The sequence below is a fragment of the Phaseolus vulgaris genome, chromosome 5 (genome assembly GCF_051622355.1).
Source record: "Phaseolus vulgaris cultivar YP4 chromosome 5, ASM5162235v1, whole genome shotgun sequence".
Classification (NCBI taxonomy): domain Eukaryota; kingdom Viridiplantae; phylum Streptophyta; class Magnoliopsida; order Fabales; family Fabaceae; genus Phaseolus; species Phaseolus vulgaris.
The window spans coordinates 39,880,895-39,904,696 of record NC_143502.1 but is presented as its reverse complement, the minus strand read 5'-3'; the positions used below and the strand labels follow the sequence as shown (position 1 = coordinate 39,904,696).

At 31.7% G+C, this 23,802-nt stretch overlaps 3 protein-coding genes across 8 annotated transcripts; 1 reads left to right on the top strand and 2 right to left on the bottom strand.

Moving 5' to 3' along the window:
* Positions 1-940: 940 nt before the first annotated feature.
* PHOT1 (phototropin 1) lies at positions 941-12,247 on the bottom strand. Of its 6 annotated transcripts, none has more exons than XR_016520957.1 (24): positions 11,819-12,234; positions 10,474-11,149; positions 9,969-10,151; positions 9,082-9,173; positions 7,554-7,878; positions 7,041-7,260; positions 6,851-6,921; positions 6,561-6,667; positions 6,142-6,191; positions 5,882-5,986; positions 5,594-5,653; positions 5,417-5,506; positions 4,909-5,074; positions 4,562-4,646; positions 4,136-4,216; positions 3,832-3,935; positions 3,436-3,485; positions 3,063-3,169; positions 2,831-2,962; positions 2,485-2,536; positions 2,022-2,134; positions 1,593-1,733; positions 1,267-1,374; positions 941-1,191 (listed from the first exon to the last, which is right to left on the bottom strand). XR_016520957.1 is itself a non-coding variant. In XM_068620570.2 (24 exons), exons 2-23 carry the CDS (start codon positions 11,085-11,087, stop codon positions 1,270-1,272), a joined length of 2,964 nt encoding a protein of 987 aa, XP_068476671.2. In that variant the 5' UTR covers positions 11,088-11,149; positions 11,819-12,247; the 3' UTR covers positions 941-1,191; positions 1,267-1,269. The 6 variants fall into 6 exon arrangements, 4 of the variants coding, with proteins under 4 accessions (XP_068476671.2, XP_068476674.2, XP_068476673.2 ...); XM_068620570.2 differs by having other exon boundaries at positions 4,998-5,074; positions 11,819-12,247; XM_068620573.2 differs by having other exon boundaries at positions 4,998-5,074; positions 10,474-11,143; positions 11,819-12,241.
* Positions 12,248-16,761: 4,514 nt separating this feature from the next.
* LOC137817322 (uncharacterized) lies at positions 16,762-18,928 on the top strand. Its single transcript, XM_068620578.2, has 3 exons — positions 16,762-17,778; positions 18,052-18,594; positions 18,716-18,928. The coding sequence occupies exons 1-3, from the start codon at positions 16,762-16,764 to the stop codon at positions 18,818-18,820; spliced, it is 1,665 nt and encodes a 554-aa protein (XP_068476679.1). The 3' UTR covers positions 18,821-18,928.
* A 2,043-nt stretch (positions 18,929-20,971) lies between these two features.
* LOC137817342 (Protein kinase superfamily protein) lies at positions 20,972-23,794 on the bottom strand. The gene is made up of 5 exons (XM_068620630.1): positions 23,605-23,794; positions 22,751-23,001; positions 22,419-22,608; positions 21,909-22,300; positions 20,972-21,626 (listed from the first exon to the last, which is right to left on the bottom strand). The coding sequence occupies exons 1-5, from the start codon at positions 23,681-23,683 to the stop codon at positions 21,198-21,200; spliced, it is 1,341 nt and encodes a 446-aa protein (XP_068476731.1). The 5' UTR covers positions 23,684-23,794; the 3' UTR covers positions 20,972-21,197.
* Positions 23,795-23,802: the final 8 nt, after the last annotated feature.

Here is a 23,802-nt window from a genome sequence, read left to right as displayed (position 1 = left end):
CCTCGAAGAGTGGTTTTGTTTGTACCTATCATTTTGTAAATCCTTTTTTAGTATCTTGTATTTTACATGCATATTTTATACACCCTTGTTTCTTATCTACGTTCAAATACTTTTTTCTATATATAATAAATGCACCAATATCATGTACTTTCTATAGACGCCGATGTAAATTATTTTTAGCAAAACCTTATAAATAATAAACTCATGTTTTATATCAGAAAAAAGGTATTTTCTATAGACGCCCACTCTAATAACTTTATCTTTTTTTTCGCATAAACATCTTAATCTTTCATATATCTTAATTTATTGACTGATAAATATTTTAAAATTTAATTTTATCTCGATTAATTCATCCCTAAACATTATATCTTTTCTGCATAACCATCTTAATTTCAATTTTATTTTAATTGATTATTAAAATTTACATGAAAGATTCTAACAAAGGAATAGTTAATGAATGTTTGATTGATTTTGAATATAAATAGTTTAAATCTGACTTAATATTAAAAAATGTAAACGGAGTAATTTTTAGGGATGAATTAAAATTAAATTAAATTGATTTCTCATTGTCCCAAAGTTACGCTGTCTCTAACCAGTAAGTAAAATTAAGTATTGAATTAAATTACTTCTAAAAATATTAATTGTATATAATTAAGCCGTAAGCTTTTACATGGCTTGTAAATGTATTTATTTGATATTTGATTTTAAATCTTCTTAAATATAGAACTTTTGTTTTAGTTAACTTGTGTTTACTAAAGAAGTTAATTTTATTTTTAAGATCTTTTCGTAGTTATGTTAATTTTTTTTTAAAAGAAAAGTAAAAAGATCATTCAGATGTATATATGATTCACACTTTTTTTTTTCAAAAAATGATTTAGCAAATCAAATTTATTATTATGTTACAATGCATGTTTTAAATTATTCTTGAAATATACACCAATTTTCACACTAGACTAGACTAATATAATTTGCTTGATGGTTTCAGTTCCTAATCCCTCCCTTAATGGAAGGTGAGACAGCTTATAATCTAATAAAATTACATTAATTTTAGAACTTCCATTGGTAATCTCAGTGATCAAGATCAAACTTTGCACCACTGAAGGGAGGGATTGAATTCCCTTAATTGTTCAAAATCTCAAAGAATTCATCATTTCTTCAATGCCATATCATATATAACTTCATCTTCTAATCCTACAGGCCACAATTTACAGTCAATATAATGAAGTATAACCACAAGATATACACAGAAAGGGATGAAGACATTACCTTTCAGAAAACATTTGTCTGCAAATCCTCTAGCCCAGGATCTATATCTTTGGCTTCTTTTTCTTCTTCAGTTTTCGGTAAGAGAGGAGCATCAAGTTGAGGAGGTTTCTGACAAGATAATCACAAGTTTAACTCTAGATGTTGAAGTAAGGATTGTTATAATAACCCAGATGCAATTTCTTAAGTACTTTTGATGTTATTTTAGCTAATTAAGTAAGAATTTATATTAAAAATTAACATAAATTACTAAGATGAAGCTTTGACTTTAACAAGAGAACAGCAAAATCATCAGAAGAAATGTATTGAAAGTGGAAGTATTATGTTACCATGCAACGAACTAGTGCCCAATTGACACCCTTGAAGAAAGGATGACGTTTAATTTCATTTGCTCCTTCACGTGACCCCAATCTTTCTTTGGGATCTCTCTGCAATAACCAATAAATCAGCTGCTTTCCCTGGAGACTTACCTGCATTAACACTTATTGCATGTTAAAACAATATTCTCATTCCGTTTGTGTTCACAGAGTGCAAATTCAGCATGATTCATATAACTCCTAACTCATGTTAGACTGAATAAGATTTTATTGGACTTTAATGTCAATTAGATGCATTTGAATAGCTTAAATAAATATATTTTTTATAAGCTTCTATCAAGTGAAGAAATTATTCACAGGCTTGAAAGAGATGATACTAGACTCTCAATTTGCATTTCCCAATTAGATCACTATTGAAATCTAGCTAAGAAGAACACTTACTGGTTTACTTTTGGGAAATTTGAGATCCTTGTGAAGAATATTAGCAAACGTTTTTTGTCTTGTCTTTCCCCGGAATGGAGTATATCCATAAAACATTTCATATACAAGAATACCTAAAAAAAGGATATTGAAGTTAAGCAATGTGAATTATGTGATATAATTTAAATTTGCTTATGTACATAATCTATGCTCATGATTTATGTGTTGCCCTTATTGAAGAAGCTTCATAAACGTTTGAGTGGATTTTTTATAACTATTCAATTCAATCATTTCTAACCTCCATGTCATTAAATTAAATCGGTTATGCTTGACTTGTTAATCGTCAAATTGAAAATAATAAAGAGATCAAACAACATAAATATATGCATATGTAAAATGTATTAAAACAGCCTTTGGTTAACTTTTTGTAATGTTTAGATATTTATTTAGATTCACAGTTGTTTTTTTTTTAAATTAAAATTACCTAGCGCCCACCAATCAACAGCACTAGTGTGACCAGAACCAGTTATAATTTCCTGCACAAGTTGAACTATCAGTTACGATAAAATCTAAACAATGCATAAAAAACTCCAAAGTTCAAGTTGTATGAACAACAATAAAATAACATATCAGAAGAAAAAAGTTTTACTGTTTCGTCCAATAAAACTTTTTCTTAACAAATGCGAAGTATTGATTATATGTGTAAATACATTGTATGCATAATAATAAAGTACATTCAACACAAAATGATGTATTTGAATCAAGCATATATTGAACCATAGTTTTTGGTACTCAATAATATAAAAGAAGTGGAGTAATTAATAACAAACCGGAGCAATGTACTCTTCCGTGCCAACAAAAGAATTTGATGCTCTCATTGGTTCAGCCATAAACACAGGAACCTCCTGATTTCTCTGTTTCTTCTTCTTCTTCTTCTTTGAATTGGAAGCTGGAATTATAAGCTGCAAAGAGACAGACATAAACAAAAATATAAAACTGTTTCATATGCCTGAATTAAACTTAAGAAAGTATTGTTTCGAATTAAAACTACATTATCAATACCTGTGGTTTACTAGAAGTTAAACATGACAAATCAAAATCTGTTAGGGACACATGCCCATTGCTTTGGATTAACACATTTTCAGGCTTCAAATCTCGATATATTATCCCTGTAAATACTCACCAAAAAATGTCATGTTAAAATTTGTTCTAATGAGAAAATGTCTTTGTATACATCAGAGTTTTTTAACTGTCAAAATTTCTTTGGGCAGAAATTTAAGTAGGTCAGCATATGCCACTTGAGTGATTCCGAAATATTTTGTTACTAAACATCTCCCAAGTTGCAAGACAGTTTAAAAAATTAGAAGAGAAGACAACAATGGTTATCATGATGCCATATAGTGTACACATGTATAAAAGGCGAGTAAGAGCCTACCTTGGCAGTGAAGGTACTCCAATGCAATCACTACCTCAGCTGCATAAAATCTAAAAATATTACGAACTTAATGTCAGTTAAAGAAAAGTAGAGAAACACAAGTAGCAGAATGTTTTGAAGAACAATCCTTTGTTTTATTCAAATTTAAAAATAAAGGGTTCGTAACAACTCAAATTCATTAAAAAAGGAACTAACAATCTCTATATTTCCCTTTTGGTGCATTTAGGTAGAGAAATGAGAACCCGAGAAAGATTTGGTCAAGAACTCGTAAAGTTGGATTTGGTCACGCTTTTAAACATAAAAAAAATCATTTTGATCAAAACTCTTTCCTATTTTCTTCATTCCATCATATATATATATATTTGTATAACTTCTATATGAAGTAGTATAGTATACCTCGCGGCGTCTTCCTTTAGAACCTTAGTTGGTTGCTGGTCAAGAAGCATGAATAATTCTCCGCCAGGACAATAATCAGTTATTAAACAAACGTGTGATTTGGTCTGCAAGTTAATCAAGTTAAATAATCGCATGAATATCCTTAATACTCTGCAATTCATGATGAGATGTAGTAGGAAATGAAGGCATTAGTTCAAGTTAAGACAATGTAATTCGTTAAGGTTGGTATGACATATTTTAACTCTATGATAGTTGATCCTAATGTTCCTACCAGTTATGTAAAAGTAGTATTCAAGTTTCTAACCTGGAACGAAGCATATAATGCAGGTAGAAAAGGGTGGTCCAGCTGGTCAAGAATTTCTCTCTCTGCGCAAACTCTATGCACCTGTGGAAAGTGTATAAAGGCCAACTTATTACAACAGCAGGGGTAGATGCTGTTATACTATTTACACAACTTCAATTAGAGTAATCATTTTGTTACTTTAAGATAATTAGAAACACGATTATGTATGTGTGCTGTCTCAAGTGAACTAGTATTTCGATGCTGAGAAATCCTTATTGACATAATAGAAGTTAAATGCCAAAAGGAAGAGAAAACGAAGCCAATACAATATGTAATGTTTACTTTTACAGAAAACATGTCGGTAGGACGTGTAAATAGATCCAGAAGTTAGCAGTGAGAAGCTAAACGAAAACTCAAGTTAATTAATCACAGAACTCATATCAGAACCTTGTTACGATTGAGCATAACACCCTTATCCATAGCCTTCATGGCAAAATATTGACCTGTTCCACGTAGCTCCACCAGATGCACACTGTAAGCCAATAATATGTAATAATATCAATGCCACAGAAGCTTTCTTTGGAAAAATAATGGAACAAAAATAAATAGTCTATCACACAAATCAACAAAGAAATTCTAATGAAGATCTTACATAATTTGCTCGCTTTAATTTTCGATTAACTAAAGAGATAATTTATCAATAAGGTTTTTTTATATATGCAGAAATTACTCTAGTTGAAGTGACGAAATCTTCAAATGTTAAGTCAGTCAAATGTGGTCAATTCATTTCATACCTGACACTTAATTTAGCTCCCATGTTACCAGTACAACTGTACAAGCAACTCTGAAAGAGGGAAATGCATTAGAGGAATAAGGGAAAAACCTGCCAGTATCTCCTGATCCTAAAGGTTTAATCGGCCTAAAGTGCTTTAAGCTTATCTGTTCTCCACTTTCTAGGACCTGCAAAAACATGGTCACAGAACAATTTGCAAAATTAACATAAATTGGATCTGATATTCAAGTGACCAGGAAAGTCCAAAATAACCTATGAAATACAGATGGAAGTTTAATGGTTTCTTGGCATGTTCACCAACAGAATAAAATAATCTTCAATATATAATTTAATTTAAGAGAAAATTATTATCACTTCCTACATCCTTGAAATTTAAAGAAACAAAGAAAAGAACAAATAAACATGAAGTATTCATCAATCTGCCCCTCGTTTGTATTTTACAATCGTATAGTGTAAGAAATTCCAAAAAATTGATAAACGCGACGCATTCTCAAATACGAAAGTAATACCTTCTGGATAGCTTTCCATGCAGGGTTATCCTTCCTATGAGGTTTGGGGTGAACTGCTTTTGAATGATTTGTCCATAAATCGTCTGGTTTCTGGGATGCGCCAAAAGGGTGGTCATTTCACCATTGAAGTCAAAAGCTCTTCAGAAGAAAAAGATAACTGATAGCAGTAGATGTTACCATATTAGCATCCGGAAGATCTCTCACTGCCACATCAACATTTTCTGCAGTTTGTTTGACCTGAGGATGGATTTCAAATGTACTTGTTATATGACAAAAGAAAGAGCTCATAATAGATGTAAAATTTTTGCGGTGGAAATCATAATTCATAGGCTTTATTATATATGCTTTCAAATTTAAAGCCTACTATAAAAAAAATTTAATGAGAATTTAAAGCCTGATTTTTTATATCGATGATAACTTAAGATAATGTATGAATTCATATAAAGAATTTGAGTAGGGACCTACCATTTGTTCTCCCTCCTTTGCAGTATCTTCTGCGATGCCGTTCTGAAGAGGCTCTACATGTTGACTACCATCTAGTTGAACACCAATAAAATACTGCACTTCTCCCTGTTAAACCAAGAAAGAAAAGAGACAAAAGCTAACATTCGTATTCTGCTATGTCAAAATATAGGTGAAAAGAATACGATCTACTACCCAAAACAAACTTTGTACGTCAAGATCTAAAGGATGTAACATCTTCAGAGGACTATCATACGCTGTACCTTCTGATCACGCATAGGTTGCAAATGAAACAGGTTCCAGAACTTCTTTCCTGGGTTGAACAGAGAAATCTTCAATAGCAAGTGGAAAAGTGATCGCAAGATTATTGATCTTCACGTTAAATATATTTCTATATATCCTTTGTACGCTAAGCAACGCATTCAGGATTCTAGAACACTATAGCAAATGCTGTGAACTTTTTTTTTTGAATGACTAGTACTAGTGCAGGTAAATGTTATTCGTGAAAAACAGAGATAACAGTAGTTTTATTTCTTTATAATTGTATGTATGATATTGAATAGCTTGCAGTAAACATTCCTATCATTCGAAACTTAATTAGATACAATAGTTATAAATCCAACTCTATAAGAAATTAGCCTACGGAAGTTGTTTTCCCAGCAGAAAATCAACACAAGCTTACCACTCTTTGTATAATTAATCAGTTGCACGGTAACTTCTGTTTGGTTGTCAATTGCTTCTCTAATTTTTCTCACTGTTGCTGGATCAGTTTCAGGTCCTTGTAGAAACCTAAATAGCCAAATAGCATATTATGTAAACACACTCAATTGTGACATTATAAAATTACTTTTTGATCATTTCATGTTGGTAAATCAATGTTTTTAAGTTTTCAGAGAGAATTAAATTTGAGTCACCAGCTTCCATTTAGCATAAGTATACTTGCCGTGTAATAACATTAAATTCAAAGCATACCTGCAATTCCTTCCCAAGATTTCTTCACGACTATATTCTGTAAGCTCTAAGAAGCTATCCGATGCAAAGATCTGAAAAAGCAAAAACCAAGTACAAACTTTACAGTGTCACATGTTTACCTACAGTACAAGAATCCAAAGCAGAAGGGGAACACTTTTTCACTGTAGTACAATGATTCAGAGAATCTTACTATTGGATTGTCTGGAAGCCTTGGATCAGTAATGACAAAGTTTTTCTCAATACGTTCAAGCGTGGTAGCAAGATCAAGACCTTTTCTCTTTTCCCTCTGCTTTTCTTTGTCATCTACATCAAAACTATCAGGCCTCTCACCATCCTCACTATCAGAGCTGACATCCTCAATAACATCATTTTCCATGCTTTCATCGTTGGACTCACTTTTCCGCCTGAACCTGTAGCATGCAAATATATCACAGTGAATTGTGTTATAATATGGATGAAGGTTTTAAGAAACTGTCGTAATTACAACTCTGTGACAACAACATTTGGTTTTGGAGTCTCAGAAAACAACAGCATTGTTACAGCAATTGCAACCATATTAGCCACTAAACTGGAATAAAGTTTCATAAGTATTTTTTGTGTTGTTCTCTCTGAATTCCTATTTGAAACATAATTTATAAAAAAATTGTTATTATCATATATATAGAACCAGAGATTAATAACATAATTAAATAACAATATATACCCCATGAAGGAACGGCGCTGAGAGTTTTTCAGTTTATTTTCAGGCACTTCACTGATTCGTTGCATGGAAATTTTTTTTCCTCCTTCTGATTTGCGTCCTAATGAAGCCTCACTCTCGGATTTTCTTCTTAATGTTCTTTTTGCTTTCTCTTTCTCCTCCTCCTCCTCCTCTTCTTCTTCTTCTTCATGTAGTGATTGTTTTTCTTCCTCAGCAAATCCTGATTTTGTAATGGAGGGTCGGCCTGCGGATTCACTCAGTGCTCGGGGGCGCTTCATGATCTGCAACAACTCAGATACTGAGTTTGTAGCCTTCTCTTTCTGGCGTGCTGCAATACAAGGCAATCCAATGCACTAGCTGTTAGAACTGCTACGTAAACACCATGAGAATTCTATTAACTACTACTGCATGGCCTGCTCAATCACATATTTTGGACTTTCACATTGTAAATTGGTTCATGTTGAATCTTTATTACCATTTTTGTTTGTTCTGTATGCAAATGCCAATTGAAATTATGTTACATATTCATGAAAAATGGAAACAAAAGGTCAACATTTAATGCTGATTCAAATATGGTGGTGTGGGTTAGAAGGAAACAATATTTTACTCCCCTCACAAAAAATGTCCATTCGTTCATACTCTTCCTCACAGTACCATAATTTACCTTTTGAAGAATAATATAGGTCATTCTTGACTTCAAATGAAAGTCTAAATTTAAATTATATATTTTTTATTCACATTACTGTATCTTACATTAATTAATTATTGTTGTATCCTACGTAAAATTTAATGAATATTTAAAGCTATGATTGAGTTTATATAAATTTAAAATATTCATGCAATATATACTTAATATTTGTTAGAACATCTTTTAATACTGCCAATTTTAGGATGGTGGTTGTTGATATCTTATTTGACATTAAAACAAATTTACTCCCGCAAAATCATCATTTTTGAGTAATTCATACATTATTTTAATTTCAAAATTATAATTTAAAATATTTATTATATTTCAAATATTGTTAATATGGTTGTATTTGAATGCCCTGCTATTTTCTGAAAAGTAAAATAATATCTTTATGTACTTTTGGACATGTGCTTTTCAATAATTATGTTTCTTTATTTATTTTCATCGAATTATAGGTATATATATTAGAATAAAATATGACATTATAAATTATATATAATCAGTTATTTAGTTTTTTTTCGGCTTGGTATTATATTTATTATTATATATAGTTTTTGCTTGTGATATATCTTGATTTAATAATTTTCAGAGTTTCTAATTGAAATTTGAACTTTTTCTTTAATTTGTATGTTTGATATTCTGTATATATAAATGGTGTGTTAAGTTTTCGAGTGAAATAGATATAAAACTAATTTATAATATATAAGTGAAAAATTATTTATTAAAAAAAATATAAGAAGTTCAATTAAATTTAAATTCTTTTAAAAATCTATGAATTGTATTTGTTTATACGTGGATAAAGTAAGATGAGAAATGATGAGGTGTGAGTTTGAAATATAATACCATCGTATCGAATCAAGGATTCCGGTAATCCATTGGGACGTAGAGTCTTCTCCTTCAACCCCTCCGTGTGCTTGCTAACCTCCACTAACATTCTGCAAAAATAACAAAATTTCAAATTACCACCTACCCAAACAACATTCATTCTTTTACACCACTCTAATTCTTTTATTTTACATACAATATTTCTAAAACATATAAAATCGATTTATAACATGAGATTTGTACTCACCAGACAATAAGTAATTTGATAAGACTTACAAACACTTAATAGGTAATTTGATAAAACTTACAAACACTTTTTAGGATATGCTTTAAATAGTTATGATACTAACCTAATCTTATAAAATTGACATATAAAATAAAATTTGTACCTATTTATATATTATGAAATGTCATAATCTTAATTAGTGTGAAATGTCTTTTAAATTTAATGTAAACTTATAAAATCAATTAAAAAATGATTATACCAATGTATATATTCAATTTTTTAAGTCCATATAGGATCTGCAATGCAATGTATTTGTTATGTCAAAACTCTTTGTATATTTATAAATAATTTAATAATACTATGATAATAAATAACCATAAATCTAATAATTTTTCATTAAAATAGACTATAAATCACTCTAATATTAAATTAAAATGTTGAACGTTAAGATGATATGAGAGTTTTGGGAAAAAAGTGGTCCAGGTAAAATGCATGGAGGTCTCGCGGGCCACGCTCTTTTTACTTAAAATGTGACGCAGAGACCACGGGTGCCATGAACAATCAAATGAGTCGTCAATTTTGGTCCCAACCAACTAAAATGAACCTCATAATAACACAAACTTACACCACAAAAATACACATGTAAATCCAAAACTAAACAAAAAAAAAGGTAGCTTACCCGATAAATTTGAGGACCTTGCCATCTTCATCCTTAATGGGTGTAATGGTGAGAAGGTTCCAGAAAGGTGTCCCATCCTTCTTGTAATTTAATAGCCTTCCGCAGTAAATTTTCCCAGCTTCCAATGCTTCCCTTATCTTCGCCACATCACCACAATCAGTCTCTGCACCCTGTAAAAACCGACTGCACCCCCACTCCACAGTAAAATCCTTATTACAATTTTTTATTCCAAACAAAACCCTATGCTTTACTTAATTTTCTTTATGCCCTTTTCTTTAATTTTTTTACATTCTACAGTAAACTCACAAATATACTATAATATCATCTCTTCAAATCTTAAGTAAATGACAATCGAAATAATAATAATAATAATAATTGTAGATTTTAGATATTTTTTTGAATCGTGTTTTAGTTTCTTAATTGATATTGTTTAAGACATTTGTTATGAGACCCTAATTTATGAAACTGTAAAAAGTGCAGTGAAATTAAATTATGTGAAAAATACCAGTTTCTGCCAATAACTTCCTTGGACGTATAACCCGTCATTTTAAAGAACCCGGCACTGGCATACAGGATCGGGCAATCGGGTTTGGTAGCATCCGAAACCACGAAAGTTTGTTGGAAAGCCGACAAAGCCCCCATCACGTCCTCCGAAATTCTCGGAATTCCACCCACCACGTCGCCGCCGCCGTCAGAGGAGGAGTCGCCGGAGGTTCTGGCGGAGTTCTGAGAGTTCTTCCTGGAAGACGAAGCGGCGGCGGCAAGTTTGGCAACGTTGGGTTCCTCGCCGCCGGAGTTCCTCGCCGCCACGCCCTGCGGCCTGCCGGTCTCGGTGTCGGTTCGGAGCACCAACCCCCACTCCGCAGCCCTCTGCGCCGCCGCGCCGCATTCCACTTCTGCTTGCGGCGCCGGATTAATCGCCATCCACGACGTGGCGGCGATTTCATCGCGCGATTCCTCCGACTCCGTGTACGATTTCCAAAGCGGCTGTGAACGCACGCGCAAGTTCGCTGCAGTTGAAGTGTTTGGATTGAACACTTCGAGCGAGCCACGTGGATCTCTCGGAAATGATGATCTGACTGATGATACTTTTTTCGGCGACTTTTCTGACGGCTCCATCGCTACCCCTCCTCTGTCTCTCTCTCTCTTCCAAGTTTGCTATATATATCGAAACTCTGCTACTACAACCATTAAATCCGTTACTATATAACTTCGTAATAATGTAGATATACCAATAAATGATTCCTCATTTGCTTATTTTTTTGTTGTGTTGAAAACATTCTGAATTAAGTTCTAAATTGGATTAAGACTTGAAAACACACGGGGAACAAGATAATTGGGTAGTCGTGTGAGTCAGTAATTGCAATGGTGACCTTGGAGAGTGATGGTGCAGTGGAATGGAGTTGTAGGGTTTTTTCGTCATTTCAAGTGTTCATTCAAGTCATTTGTGTTCTTTCTGCAGTGTTTCATCATTGCAAGGAATTTCAATACCCGCACATTTTTAAGGGCAGTTTTGGCAACTGATAATGAGATGATTTTCTATCATTGGGACCTCAGAGTTGTTTTCTAACATAATGGCAATAATAGCAGGTAACTGCTTCTGGCTAGGCCCATTCAACACGTAAAGGAAGTCAAATTATTGAACCAAATTATCTAGAATGAAAATTAATGATAGTGGTAGGAAACTGAAATTCAAGACGCCAAAGAAGCATATATGTGGAACACAGTTCTTACAAAGCTTTTCAGCACCTGAGAATTTGCAAACTTTTCTAGTATATATACATATGCAGTACTTGTTTTCTAAGTTTTACAGGATTTAAACACAAGTTGGCACCAGAAAATATATATACCTGAAACCGAGTTCTGTGGTGTGCTTGGTGGATCAGGAAGATTGAAATTGTGAGGTGGTTAGACGCAGTGGACTTGGTTAAATGATGAGAGCTTGACTTTTGTAGAATAGCAACAGTATGCAGCATAGAAAAGAGGAGCTAAATCATTGTCAAAAAGGTTTTGCCACTCAACCCAATACTCCAATTCCCACAACCCTCTTCATCACTTTCAAGGCCTCAGTGATTGGGACACCAAGATCTTGTTACTTTCAGGAGCTATAACTAGTGGTGAATCTTTTGAATAATTTGTTTGTACTCTAGGAGAATGAAGAAGCTGAGAATGAATGCTCTATCTCACTCAGGCACGTTGGTTTTGCATGCTCTCCCTAGGGAAAGAGTTGTATGGGTGTGTGTGTCTGGTTTAGCTAAATTATGACAACGGATAAAAACAAAAAGAGAGAACCTAAAAATGAATAAACATCTAGTAATTTGCGGACAATAAGTTAAAAAAAATAAAGTTTATTTAATTTCACATATCGACTAAAAACTAAAGTATTTAAAGTATTTCAAAATATAAGTGGGTGCAAACTTATGAGAATGAGTTAAACTTAAAGTCCACTTCATAATATAGTATCAGAGTCATTGGTATCAGAATCATTAATTCATTCTAACGAATGTTTGTTGGACTTATCATGTCGGTTCTTTTACCATTGGGGAGCTATTTTTTTCCTATTTTATCAAAATGGGGTTTGTTTCAAAAAAATTACAAAAATGAGACAAGTCGTGTCAATTTGACATGATTTCATATGTGGAAGTCGTGCCAAATTGGCACGACTTTGTGCACGTCAACTTGAAGTCGTGTCAATTTGGCACGACTTTGTGCGTGTCAATTTGGCAGATTCAGGTTGATGTGTCAAAGTCTGCATATGAAGTCGTGTCAAATTGGCACGACTTACTCAATTTTTGTAATTTTTTTGAAACAGACCCCATTTAAGTAAAAAAACAAAAAAAAAAACCTCACTGTGATAAAAAAAAAAAAACCATCATGTCATCTGTTATGGACCATCCATAATATCTTTTCTTAATGTCATCCGTTACCGGACTACCCATGATATCTTTCCCTAATAATTCTTAACAATAGTTAAGTGAATAATTAATAAGAAACGAGCTTGATCTTAAGAGGTTCCAACCCCACCCACCTACCAAAATGACAGACACAGAAAGTGGACACGTGATGCCATGGTGGTCGATGTTGGACGAGGTATTTCACAACCACAAATTAACATCAATAATCCATAAAGAGTAATAATTTCCCTTTAAAGTAGGAAGGAAATGGAGATTTGACGTTTCCCTAATTCTTTCTTTGACGTGGCTGGTTACTCCATAATTAGTGACAGCAAGCGATTGAAGTGGTCTTCACCATCAAATTCATAAGGCCAAAACTTATTAGTTAGTAGCTATGTATGTCCCAATCATTTTGGGAGTTCTAGAAACACAAACGTATGTCATATGGAAAGAAAGAAAATGGAAACAAAACATATTTTCCTTTCTGTTTATAGCTAGAATTTAGAAATCGCAGATAAATATGTTAGAAAGTAAGAAAAAGGGGTTGTGAAAAATTACAAAGTTAATTCTTCTTTATATGAAGAGTTTCAGTGCAAGTTTGTTTTGTCTTAATACTCATATATCTTGTAAGATTAATGAGCCCGTTAGCAACACATCAATATTAAACCACTGAATAAGCTAAAACACAAAGGATTTCCCAAGAATTACGAATTAAAAAAAGATTTATATAAAGATTTAAAATATTCCTTAACTGATTAAATTTGTAATTTTTATCATATATGGGTTCCCAATTCTAGCTAATTTTTTAACTTGCTGTTAGCATTAGGACTATGCGAAGACCAAATTATCTAATGTTCTCTTCGCTGCTTTTATCATTATATCTTTTTGCACATATATTATATCTAATCTATGTGAATTGTAATATCTTAATTGAGTATTTTTGGAAGAAGGGTATACCTAATCTTGAATAATAAAGTTTTTTTAGTTACTTTTTTAGGGATTCCTATGTTGCATATTATAATAATTTTTCTCTTTTTTTTATACAAATGACTGCATATTTTATTTATATACTTTTTTGTTGATTAAAATTTTTTTATCTATCAGACATATTTCACTCATTTTATTCTTTAATACGATGTTTTTTATGTTTCAGTATCGTTAATATAGTTCCACATCACTTAGAAGTTGAGGTCAAAGACAGTTTAAATACTCTCTTCTTCCTCAATTCATTGAGGCGTCTTTTAAGGACAAAACCGTGACAGAGTATCGACTTTCAAAACGGACAATACTTCGAATATGATGATTAACCCTAACGATGATATCTCTCGAATTAAAGTCGGAATATAACATTTGAATGTTGATGATGAGAGGTGCATATAAATATATAAATTAAATAGTTAGGAGGGTAGCTAAGAAAGAGAGATGGAGAAGAGATGGGGATGTGAAATGTAGGCCCTTGGCCATGTGAAGTGGTAGAATCATGTTATGAGAGGTTGGTTGCATTTAGGTGAGTGTGGCATATGTAAGTTGTCGCTATTATAGTCTTAGACTATTGCTACAAACATATGTACGTAGGTAATGTTGAAACTCCAAGAGCTTGTGTCCTTGGAATAGCATATTCAATCGCTTTCACCTTTTACCATTCAGAATAATGGGCTCCCTTTGGGTTAATTATGTTTCTCATATACCTATCCTTCACCATCATTTCACCTTGTACTTACTCTTCCTAATTCATCTAACATAGACAAGATCTTTGCATTATCCCTTTCTATGTAGTGGCCCCCTCACCCTACCACCCTTATTCACCCCAACAAATTGAAACTTATATGTAAAACACACCACCTGTGGACCAAATATATGTACCAATGGGATTACTTATGGAAATTTCTTGTCTTCCATTAGGTTGTATATTTCTAGGTTTCCAATATCTCTTTTTTATTCTTTTATTAGCTATCAACCACATTTCCTATCTACATGGGTTAAATATGTTTTTTTGTGTTTCTACTATAATACAAAATTGATTTGCGTTTTTAGTCAAAACTTTACATCATACCGACGCTTGTAGTATGAAAATGATTAGAATAAGTTATTTTGTATATGGAATTGATTAAATTTGAGGTTCCGCTTCATCAACCCATTGGATTTAGTTATAGTGAGCATCAGTTTGCAATTAAAACAACAACAAATTTAAATAAAAAAACTAATTATCTTTTAAAAAAACCTAACAGAAAAACCCATTCCAATTATTTCCATATTTCCTATTTATATAAAATCAGCTACTCCTCTAAATATCTAATATAATTTTTTTCTTCGTACACGTGTCCACAATTATGTGGTCCAACTACACCTACATAAAATAAATACATCTACACCATTTTAATACAATTTTCCATTATATATAGGAGGACTTTCAATTTATTCTAATCTATTTCACATGAAGTGTTTGACCATATTAGTTCTTATGGGGAAAAATTTGGTTTAATCACTCTTATTTTAAGTGATCAAGTTTCAAATCCTCACTCTATATTACGTAACTATCATTTGTCATTAAAGCAAAATAAGAATTTCAGGAGAAAATATTTAAGTACATCTATCACCTACACAATGAAAACTCCAGAAGAAAGAATAATATTTTAACATATCTCTCTTTTAAACTATAAACCATGATATTAATTGAAAAGACAATACTTAACCTAAGTGATATTTGTTTAGCAATTGAATTGTTGTTGGAGTGATAGTTGAACACTTAAAAAGTAAAATTTGCAAAAAACAGAGTAAAACATAAGAGATTGAACAAACAATCTACACCAATCCTAATCTTCCTTACACACTTCTAATGGTCAAAACAATTGTTTAATCTGTCAACTCAAATATGGACCAAATTTGAACTACAAGTGAATAATCTCAACATCATTATACAATACTCATTACATTCTCAATGCATCTTAACTAAGCAAGTTGAATATATATATATATATATATATATATATATATATATATATAATTTAATTAAATTCTTTTACTTCAGGTAACTTGTGATGTAAGAAGTGATGTAAGAAGAATTGCTCTTCTGGAAATTCAATATTTTCTTTTATATTAAAAAAGCATATGTGAAGTTTTAAACACTAAACCCAACACTTGTATGCTTATATATTTTTTGGCCCAAATGTTATTTCTTCTTTTAAAAGATAATTCTAAAACTATGTCATAAAATATGTAATATATATGGACTTTTTTTTCCATCTTCTAATAAGACATGTAAGATTACCCTTTTATTTTTTTAAACATTTACCTAACTATTTTTTAAATTTTATATCACTATTTATACATTATTAAAATTATGTCTTTAATTTCCTACTTTACCCTTTAAAGTTCACCATATATTTATAGAGTATAATCTAAAAAAATGATGAAGTTTGTGGTTGTGTATTAATTAATAAAAATATTATTATTATATTAAATTATTATAGTTTATAAAAATATTATTTTTGTGTTTGTGGATTAACAGTTAAGTTACTTTTTATAAAAAAAAATAAAAAAAAGAAGCTCTTCGACTTTTCTTTTCATCTTTAATTACTTTAAATTAAATAAATCCCATTAGATCAAAACAAATAGGGTGAAAATGTTGATAAAGAATTTAACCAATATACAACAAAAAGAAAAATTGTATTGTCTAATATAATGCAATTGTCAACCAAATATGCACTAAAATCGCATTCGACTTCGCTTCTCACCATAACAAATTTCACTTAGAAACACTAAAGTAAGACAAAATAGTAAGAATGATGCCTTGTTTCTGTTTCTATGATCCGAAATATTCTGAGCTTGAAAGTCCTTCAATCTGAAAGGAAATTCAAAATCTCATACTAACAAAAATCTCAATTCTAATTGAAAACCAAATGTACTCTTCTTCCCATCAACGCATGCTCCACACAGGCTCCAAAACAATCATCACTTGGTTGATCCTAATCACCATTGTTCTCTACACCCTTTATTCTTCCAACGTTATCCTTTTCAGCAATGATCAAGAAGACTGCACCACTTCCACCACCAATCTAAAGGAAGCCACCCAAGAAAACCTTCAGATAAGTACTTACAACGATACTTCCTCAAAAACTATAGATACCGATGAAGGCGTTGAAAAGAAAAAACCATTAGTAGAGAAATTATCAAGACAAAGAGAGGTTGTTATTGATAATAATGATGATGATAATGGTGAAGCTGAAGCTCATGCAGAAGAAAAAAACAAAGAAGAGGAAAAAGATAATAATTATCCCGTGGTAGTTAGATTAACTCCTAAGCAAATGTCTGGGAGACAAGAAACTGAGGTTAAACACATTGTTTTTGGGATAGCAGGTTCATCAAACTTGTGGCATGTTAGGAAAGAGTATATTAAGATATGGTGGAGACCTAATGAAACTAGAGGGGTAGTGTGGTTGGATCAGGCAGTGAGGACTCAAAAAAATGAGAAGTTACCTAATATTCATATCTCTGGGGACACTTCAAATTTTAAGTATACAAATCGGCAAGGTCAAAGATCAGCTTTAAGGATATCAAGGGTGGTGACTGAGACATTGAAACTTGGGATGAAGGATGTGAGATGGTTCGTGATGGGGGATGATGACACTGTGTTTATGGTGGATAATGTGGTTAGAATTCTTTCTAAATACAACCATAAGCACTTTTTTTATATTGGAAGCTCATCTGAAAGCCATGTTCAGAACATGCATTTCTCATACGCCATGGCGTATGGTGGGGGAGGATTTGCCATAAGCTACCCACTTGCCCAGGAACTTGCAAAGATACAAGATCAATGCATTCAACGATATCCTGATTTGTATGGTAGTGATGATAGAATTCAAGCTTGCATGGCAGAGCTAGGTGTGCCTCTAACAAAGGAAGCTGGCTTTCACCAGGTAACTGATGATATTGACACATCTTTTAATATGTATTCTCACTCCCATAGTATCAAACAACATTGTTGTTGTTTGGTACATTTGTTGTTATTACTGCTACAAATGTTATTAATACTAATTCCACAGTAGTATTAGCAGACCAATTGTGCATGGCTTTTACTTTCATGAGTTATAAGATAGAGTCATGTTATTCATAAAAATAAAAGGTGAGTGACTTTGGTCTAGTGTTCATATTATTACTATGTTATGATTTATTTCATTTTGGTTGTGCAGTATGATGTGTATGGAGACTTGTTAGGGCTTTTAGGGGCACATCCAGTGGCTCCACTTGTATCATTACACCACCTTGATGTTGTGCAACCAATATTCCCAAAGATGACAAGAGTATCAGCCTTAAGACATCTAATGGAATCAGTGAATCAGGACTCAGGCAGCATAATGCAACAATCAATATGTTATGACAAACACAATTATTGGTCAATATCTGTTTCATGGGGCTATGTGGTTCAAATCTTAAGGGGAGTATTGTCCCCTAGAGAATTGGAAATGCCATCACGAACCTTCCTCAACTGGTATAGAAGAGCTGATTACACTGCATATGCTTTCAACACAAGACCTGTTGCAAAGCACCCATGTCAGAAGCCCTTTGTTTACTACATGACCAAAACTCATTACGACTCCACCACAAAACAAGTTGTTGGTGTTTACAATCGTGACAACTCGAAACCCCCTTTTTGTCGATGGAGAATGAATTCACCAGAGAAAATAACCTCCGTTGTAGTTACAAAAAAAACAGATTCTTTGCGTTGGAAAAAGGTACAGATATTCATAAATTTATACATGCATACACTAAAATTTTGAAGACTGAAAAGAAAAGAAAAAAGATGAGAAACCAAAATTATATTCATTTAAAAACTAAGATTTTCTTGTTTTGCAGTCACCGAGAAGAGATTGTTGTAGAATATTATCGTCACACAAGAGCGCAACTACTATGTATTTATGGGTGGGAAATTGTCAAGAGGGTGAAGTCACTGAATTGTAGCATGTGAACCCTCACATATTGTTTTCTCTTTTCTCATTTTTCCTTCTAATACACTTCAAGATACATAGAAATAAATAAGTATAGAAGAAGATGGAAATTAAACTTCCAAATATGTTTGTAATTTTTAGTCTTTAGTTACACCAACACCCTCCAATTAACACTATAAAACTGGTTTTGCTAATCTTTTGTCATCTTCTGCAGTGTTTTTTCTTTTTTTCTATGTGTAAATTATAAAAAACATGTTAGCAATTGTAGCTAAATGTAATATAACATGTTCGATGTTGTTTTCTAATGTTGATAGAACAATATAGTTCTTCAGCTTAAAAAATGTTTGTAGTTTTTACTTTTTGTTTACTTTGTAATTATAAAAATTATTACATCATTTTTACATAAATATTTATATACTAAAGTAAAATATAATAAAATGATACTTTATAATATCAGTTAAAAACAAAAGGAACTTATTTTGGTATAAACAAGGCCAAACATTATACTTTTTTATCCAAAAATTCAAAATCATATTATAACTTTTCCATATAGAACATGAGCATATAAATTATCAAAAAGCAAGACCATGAAAAAAACATTGTTTGTTTATTATCTTAGAAGTTATTTGGCTTTACAATCTCACCTAATTTCAAGAAATACTTCAATTGAAATTTTAGGCATACAGATATTTAAAGTCCATTTAACCCAATAAAAAGTATGGTTTGAGCCATCCAAGTGAACTTTTGAACTAATAATAGTTAAATATAAATAATATAATGCTTATTAACACAAAGTCTTTTTCACAATACCTTTAAATGATATACTAACATGTACATAGTGAAACTAAAGGGAGATATCATTAAATAGAGATTATTATTGGTTGTTATATTAAGTAAATTAAAAATCATTTTAAAAATTAAAAAAATTATTAATTTTTAAATTAAATTTTATTAATGATAAATAATTTCTAAATTGATATGTAATTAATTAACAATTTTTTTACTATCAATATTAATTTCATTTGACCGACTAAAATCAACTCTGGAAAAATATGCAAAGAAAACTTATTCAAAAACCCTTCTCGCACTATAAGAAAATCATGAAATACAAACCAATATTTAGAAACCAAAATAATTAGTTGCAACAGTAACTAAATTAGATACCATATTAGAAACTAAACAAAAAATTGGTTTCTAAATTAGTTTCTATTATTGTTAAATAGTTTCTAAATTTGTATCTAATTAGCAACCAAGGTTTTAACTACCAAATATTTAGTTTCTAAAATCTTAGTTACTAATTAGATACCAATTTAGAAACTATTTAACAATAATAAAAAATAATAGAAACTAATTTAGAAACCAATTTTTTTGTTTAGTTTCTAAAATGGTCTCTAATTTAGTTACTATTGCAACTAATTATTTTGATCTCTAAAAATTGGTTTCTATTTCATGATTTTCTTGTAGTGTCCTTACATAGAAATGTTATACTATATATCATAATATCTAACGTAGATTCAGATATATGTGAAACAATGAATGATTATTTCAAAAATCTATAGAGAAGAAAGAGACAAAAACATTTAAAAAAAAATAATGATTTTACCAAATAAAATTTGAATAATTGATTATTATTTTTATTTATAAGCTATTTTACATTCCACTTATTTAGTATATAATAAAATATAACAAAATATAATAAAATATAACAAAATATAATAAACTATACCCACTTATTTAGTATATAAAAAAATCTTAAAAATATAAAAATTAATATGTATTTAAAAGTTTATAAAAAAAAATTAAAACATAATAAATATATAATTATAATTGTCTTATACCAAATTAAAATTAGGTGTTTTAGACATAATCAAATAAAAGATTATAAATTATATTACAAAAGTATCAATATCAATGCTTTGTAAATTAAGTAATTCATTAATACTATATCTAAATTAAAACTCTATGTCCTGCATATTGCCAAAATAAATAAAAAATATTAAATGATATACTATTATCATTAACATATTAATGTTTCATAATATTTCATCCATAAATATGCATAAAGTATCATTATAAGCCTCTTACACAACTAAGATAAATCATTATATTCAAACAACTGGTATAGATTATGCAGATAATAATGGCCAATGAACTGCAGTTATCATTTAAGAAGAAAAAAAGTGGATTATTGTAGCAGAGGACAAATTCTAAAAGATGGATAAACTAAAAGTCTCAAGGAGAGAAATCCATCTTGTGTACAAAAAAAACCAGCTCACATGTACACGAAAGGAGCCAAAAGCAAAGAACTTTCCCTTATTTGAAAGCAAAATTTGATAGCTAATTAAGCACTTTACAGTATGAATGTCCAAAAAAACATCACTTTTCTAATCTCAAGAACTGTCATTACTATAGAAATGTTTATGACCATCACTTCGCAGTCTTGGAGAAGATAGAACTTCTATATAGCTTTCTGTCTCAGAACCACTACTATTGCCACTACTACCAAGTAGTTTATGATCAACTTTTCTCACTCTTGGATCAGAACCATAGCTAACAGTTAGTCTATGATCATTGGTTCTTGCTCTTGAAGAGAAACCAGAGCTTTGAACTGAATGAAGTTGGGGATCGTACTTCTGGGATTCAAGGTAATTTAGAGCTGTGACCACATCAGCTATCACAGGCCGCATACTAGGTTGTTCTTGAACACACATGGCAGCAATGGCAAGAACTTGGTACAAACCTCTTACTGGATAGTGACCTTCAAGCAATGGATCAACCATCTCCGAGAATCTTCTTCTGTTCTTGAACAAAGGTCTTGCCTGTAAAAATACATCTATGCATTACAAGGTAGTGATTTTGGAAGACAATGGATCAATATAGACATCAACAAAGTTGGATGAAAGAGTGTCTCAACCCACGGACACTTCAGAAGTGTCCCAACCCTTATACAGACATTTTATAAAAGTGTTCCAATCCTTGTACAGACACTTCAAGGAGTGTCTCAACCCTTATACAGACATTTTATAAGGGTTTTCCAATCCTTATTCAGATGATAATCAATATAGACATGACCAAAGTTGGATGAAAGAGCATTGACATACCCATGCAACTAGATTTTGTTCTTTAGGAGGTTTCATGTGGTCAATGGCCTTCCTACCTGTGATGATCTCCAAAAGAACAACTCCAAAGCTATAAATGTCAGACTTGAAGGTCAATTGACCCGTCATTGCATAATCTGGGGCACAATACCCATATGTTCCCATAACTCTTGTTGATACATGGGTCTGATCACCACATGGTCCTACTTTTGCCAAGCCAAAATCAGATAACTTGGGATGATAACCCTCACCTAATAAAATATTGGAGCACTTCAAGTCACGGTATATGACTGGAGGCTTCATTATATCATGCAAATACTCTAAACCTCTAGCTGCACCAGCTGCAATTTTCATTCTTGTATTCCAATCAAGTGGTTTTCTACTACGTGGAAGATCTGACAAAATCACAGGGACAAAGAACATATATAAATCACAGGGACAAAGAAAACAATTCCCCACACATTTTATTGATTCTAGCTGAAGAAATCAAGATATTAGGATAGCAAAATATACCCTGCAAATGGTTCTCCAAAGACCCTAATGGCATGTACTCATAAACCAGTAGCCTTTCCTCTCCCTCAGCACAAAACCCAATCAATGTGACCAAATTAGGGTGATCTGCCAAACTCAAGGTCAATACTTCAACAACAAATTCCCTAATTCCTTGATGCCCATAAAGGTCTAGTTGCTTTATTGCCACAACCTACGCAGACACACCAAAACCTTAAGCATATCAAAACTAAAGTGACAGACATCATATGAAAATATTGTCATAAACATGCAAGACATGAAAAAAGGTGGATTAAAACACATTATATTCATTTGGGTATCCAATTTTGGCGAACCTGATTTATTTTCTCTATGAACCCCTTATAAACCTTGCCAAACCCTCCTTCACCCAGAAAGCAATCTGACATAAAATTCCCTGTTGCAGTTGCAAGCTCATCAAAAGTAAATGTTTGTGCCCGATAACTTTTAACTTTTCCTTCATCAGAAATCTCTTTTAAATTCAAATTCTTTGCGTCCATAGATAGTTGATCAGGTTTACGATGATTATCTTCACTTTTACCATTCACATTCAAATCAATTTTGGAAACTACAACACACACACATGCATACAAAATTAGCATCATGTGAGATTGGGAGATCAAACAAAATTATGCTTAAATTCATCTAAGGATATCACAAATAACAAAAACCTATAGCAATTCAAATTGAAAAAAGAACAAAAAAAATAAAATTAAATGCACCAATTGGATTATATGGATCGCACCATTCAATCAACAACAACAAAAATAAAAAAAAACTCATGGAATGGAACAACGAACAATTAGAGAGTTGAATTTATTTCATCCACATCCAAAACTCACTCTAAAATTTTCGAAAACCGGAAAAACAAATTGCATTATTAAACAAATCAAAGAGAAACTAGTTTCAAATTCTTTTCTTCCACATGTCAAAACTAAACAATTTTTTTTTATTCTAGAATGGAAATAGAAAGAAAAAAATACCAATTTTACATCGATGAAAAGACAGACCCTGGATTAATTCACGCCAAAATGAAGTACAAATTTTATTTCTTTTCTCATTAACTAGAAAGATTAAATGCAATCACAAATAATAGGTGAACCTGTTCCATCTCTGCCTTAGTAAATTGCATGAAAACATTAACATATTGCGATCCGTTGGTAAAATTTACCAGCAACAATGTTCTTCTGGGTGCGATTAACGTTGTTGGATTTTTTGCTTGATTTGCCTGTGCAACGAAAGCAACCCATGTTTTTTTTTTTTTTTTCGTTTTCTCTCCGTTCAAGGCTTAAACCAAAGAAAGCCCAGAACGGACCTAAACATGAAAAAGAAGTATCACAAAGTGTGTATGAAAAAGAAAAAGAAAGAA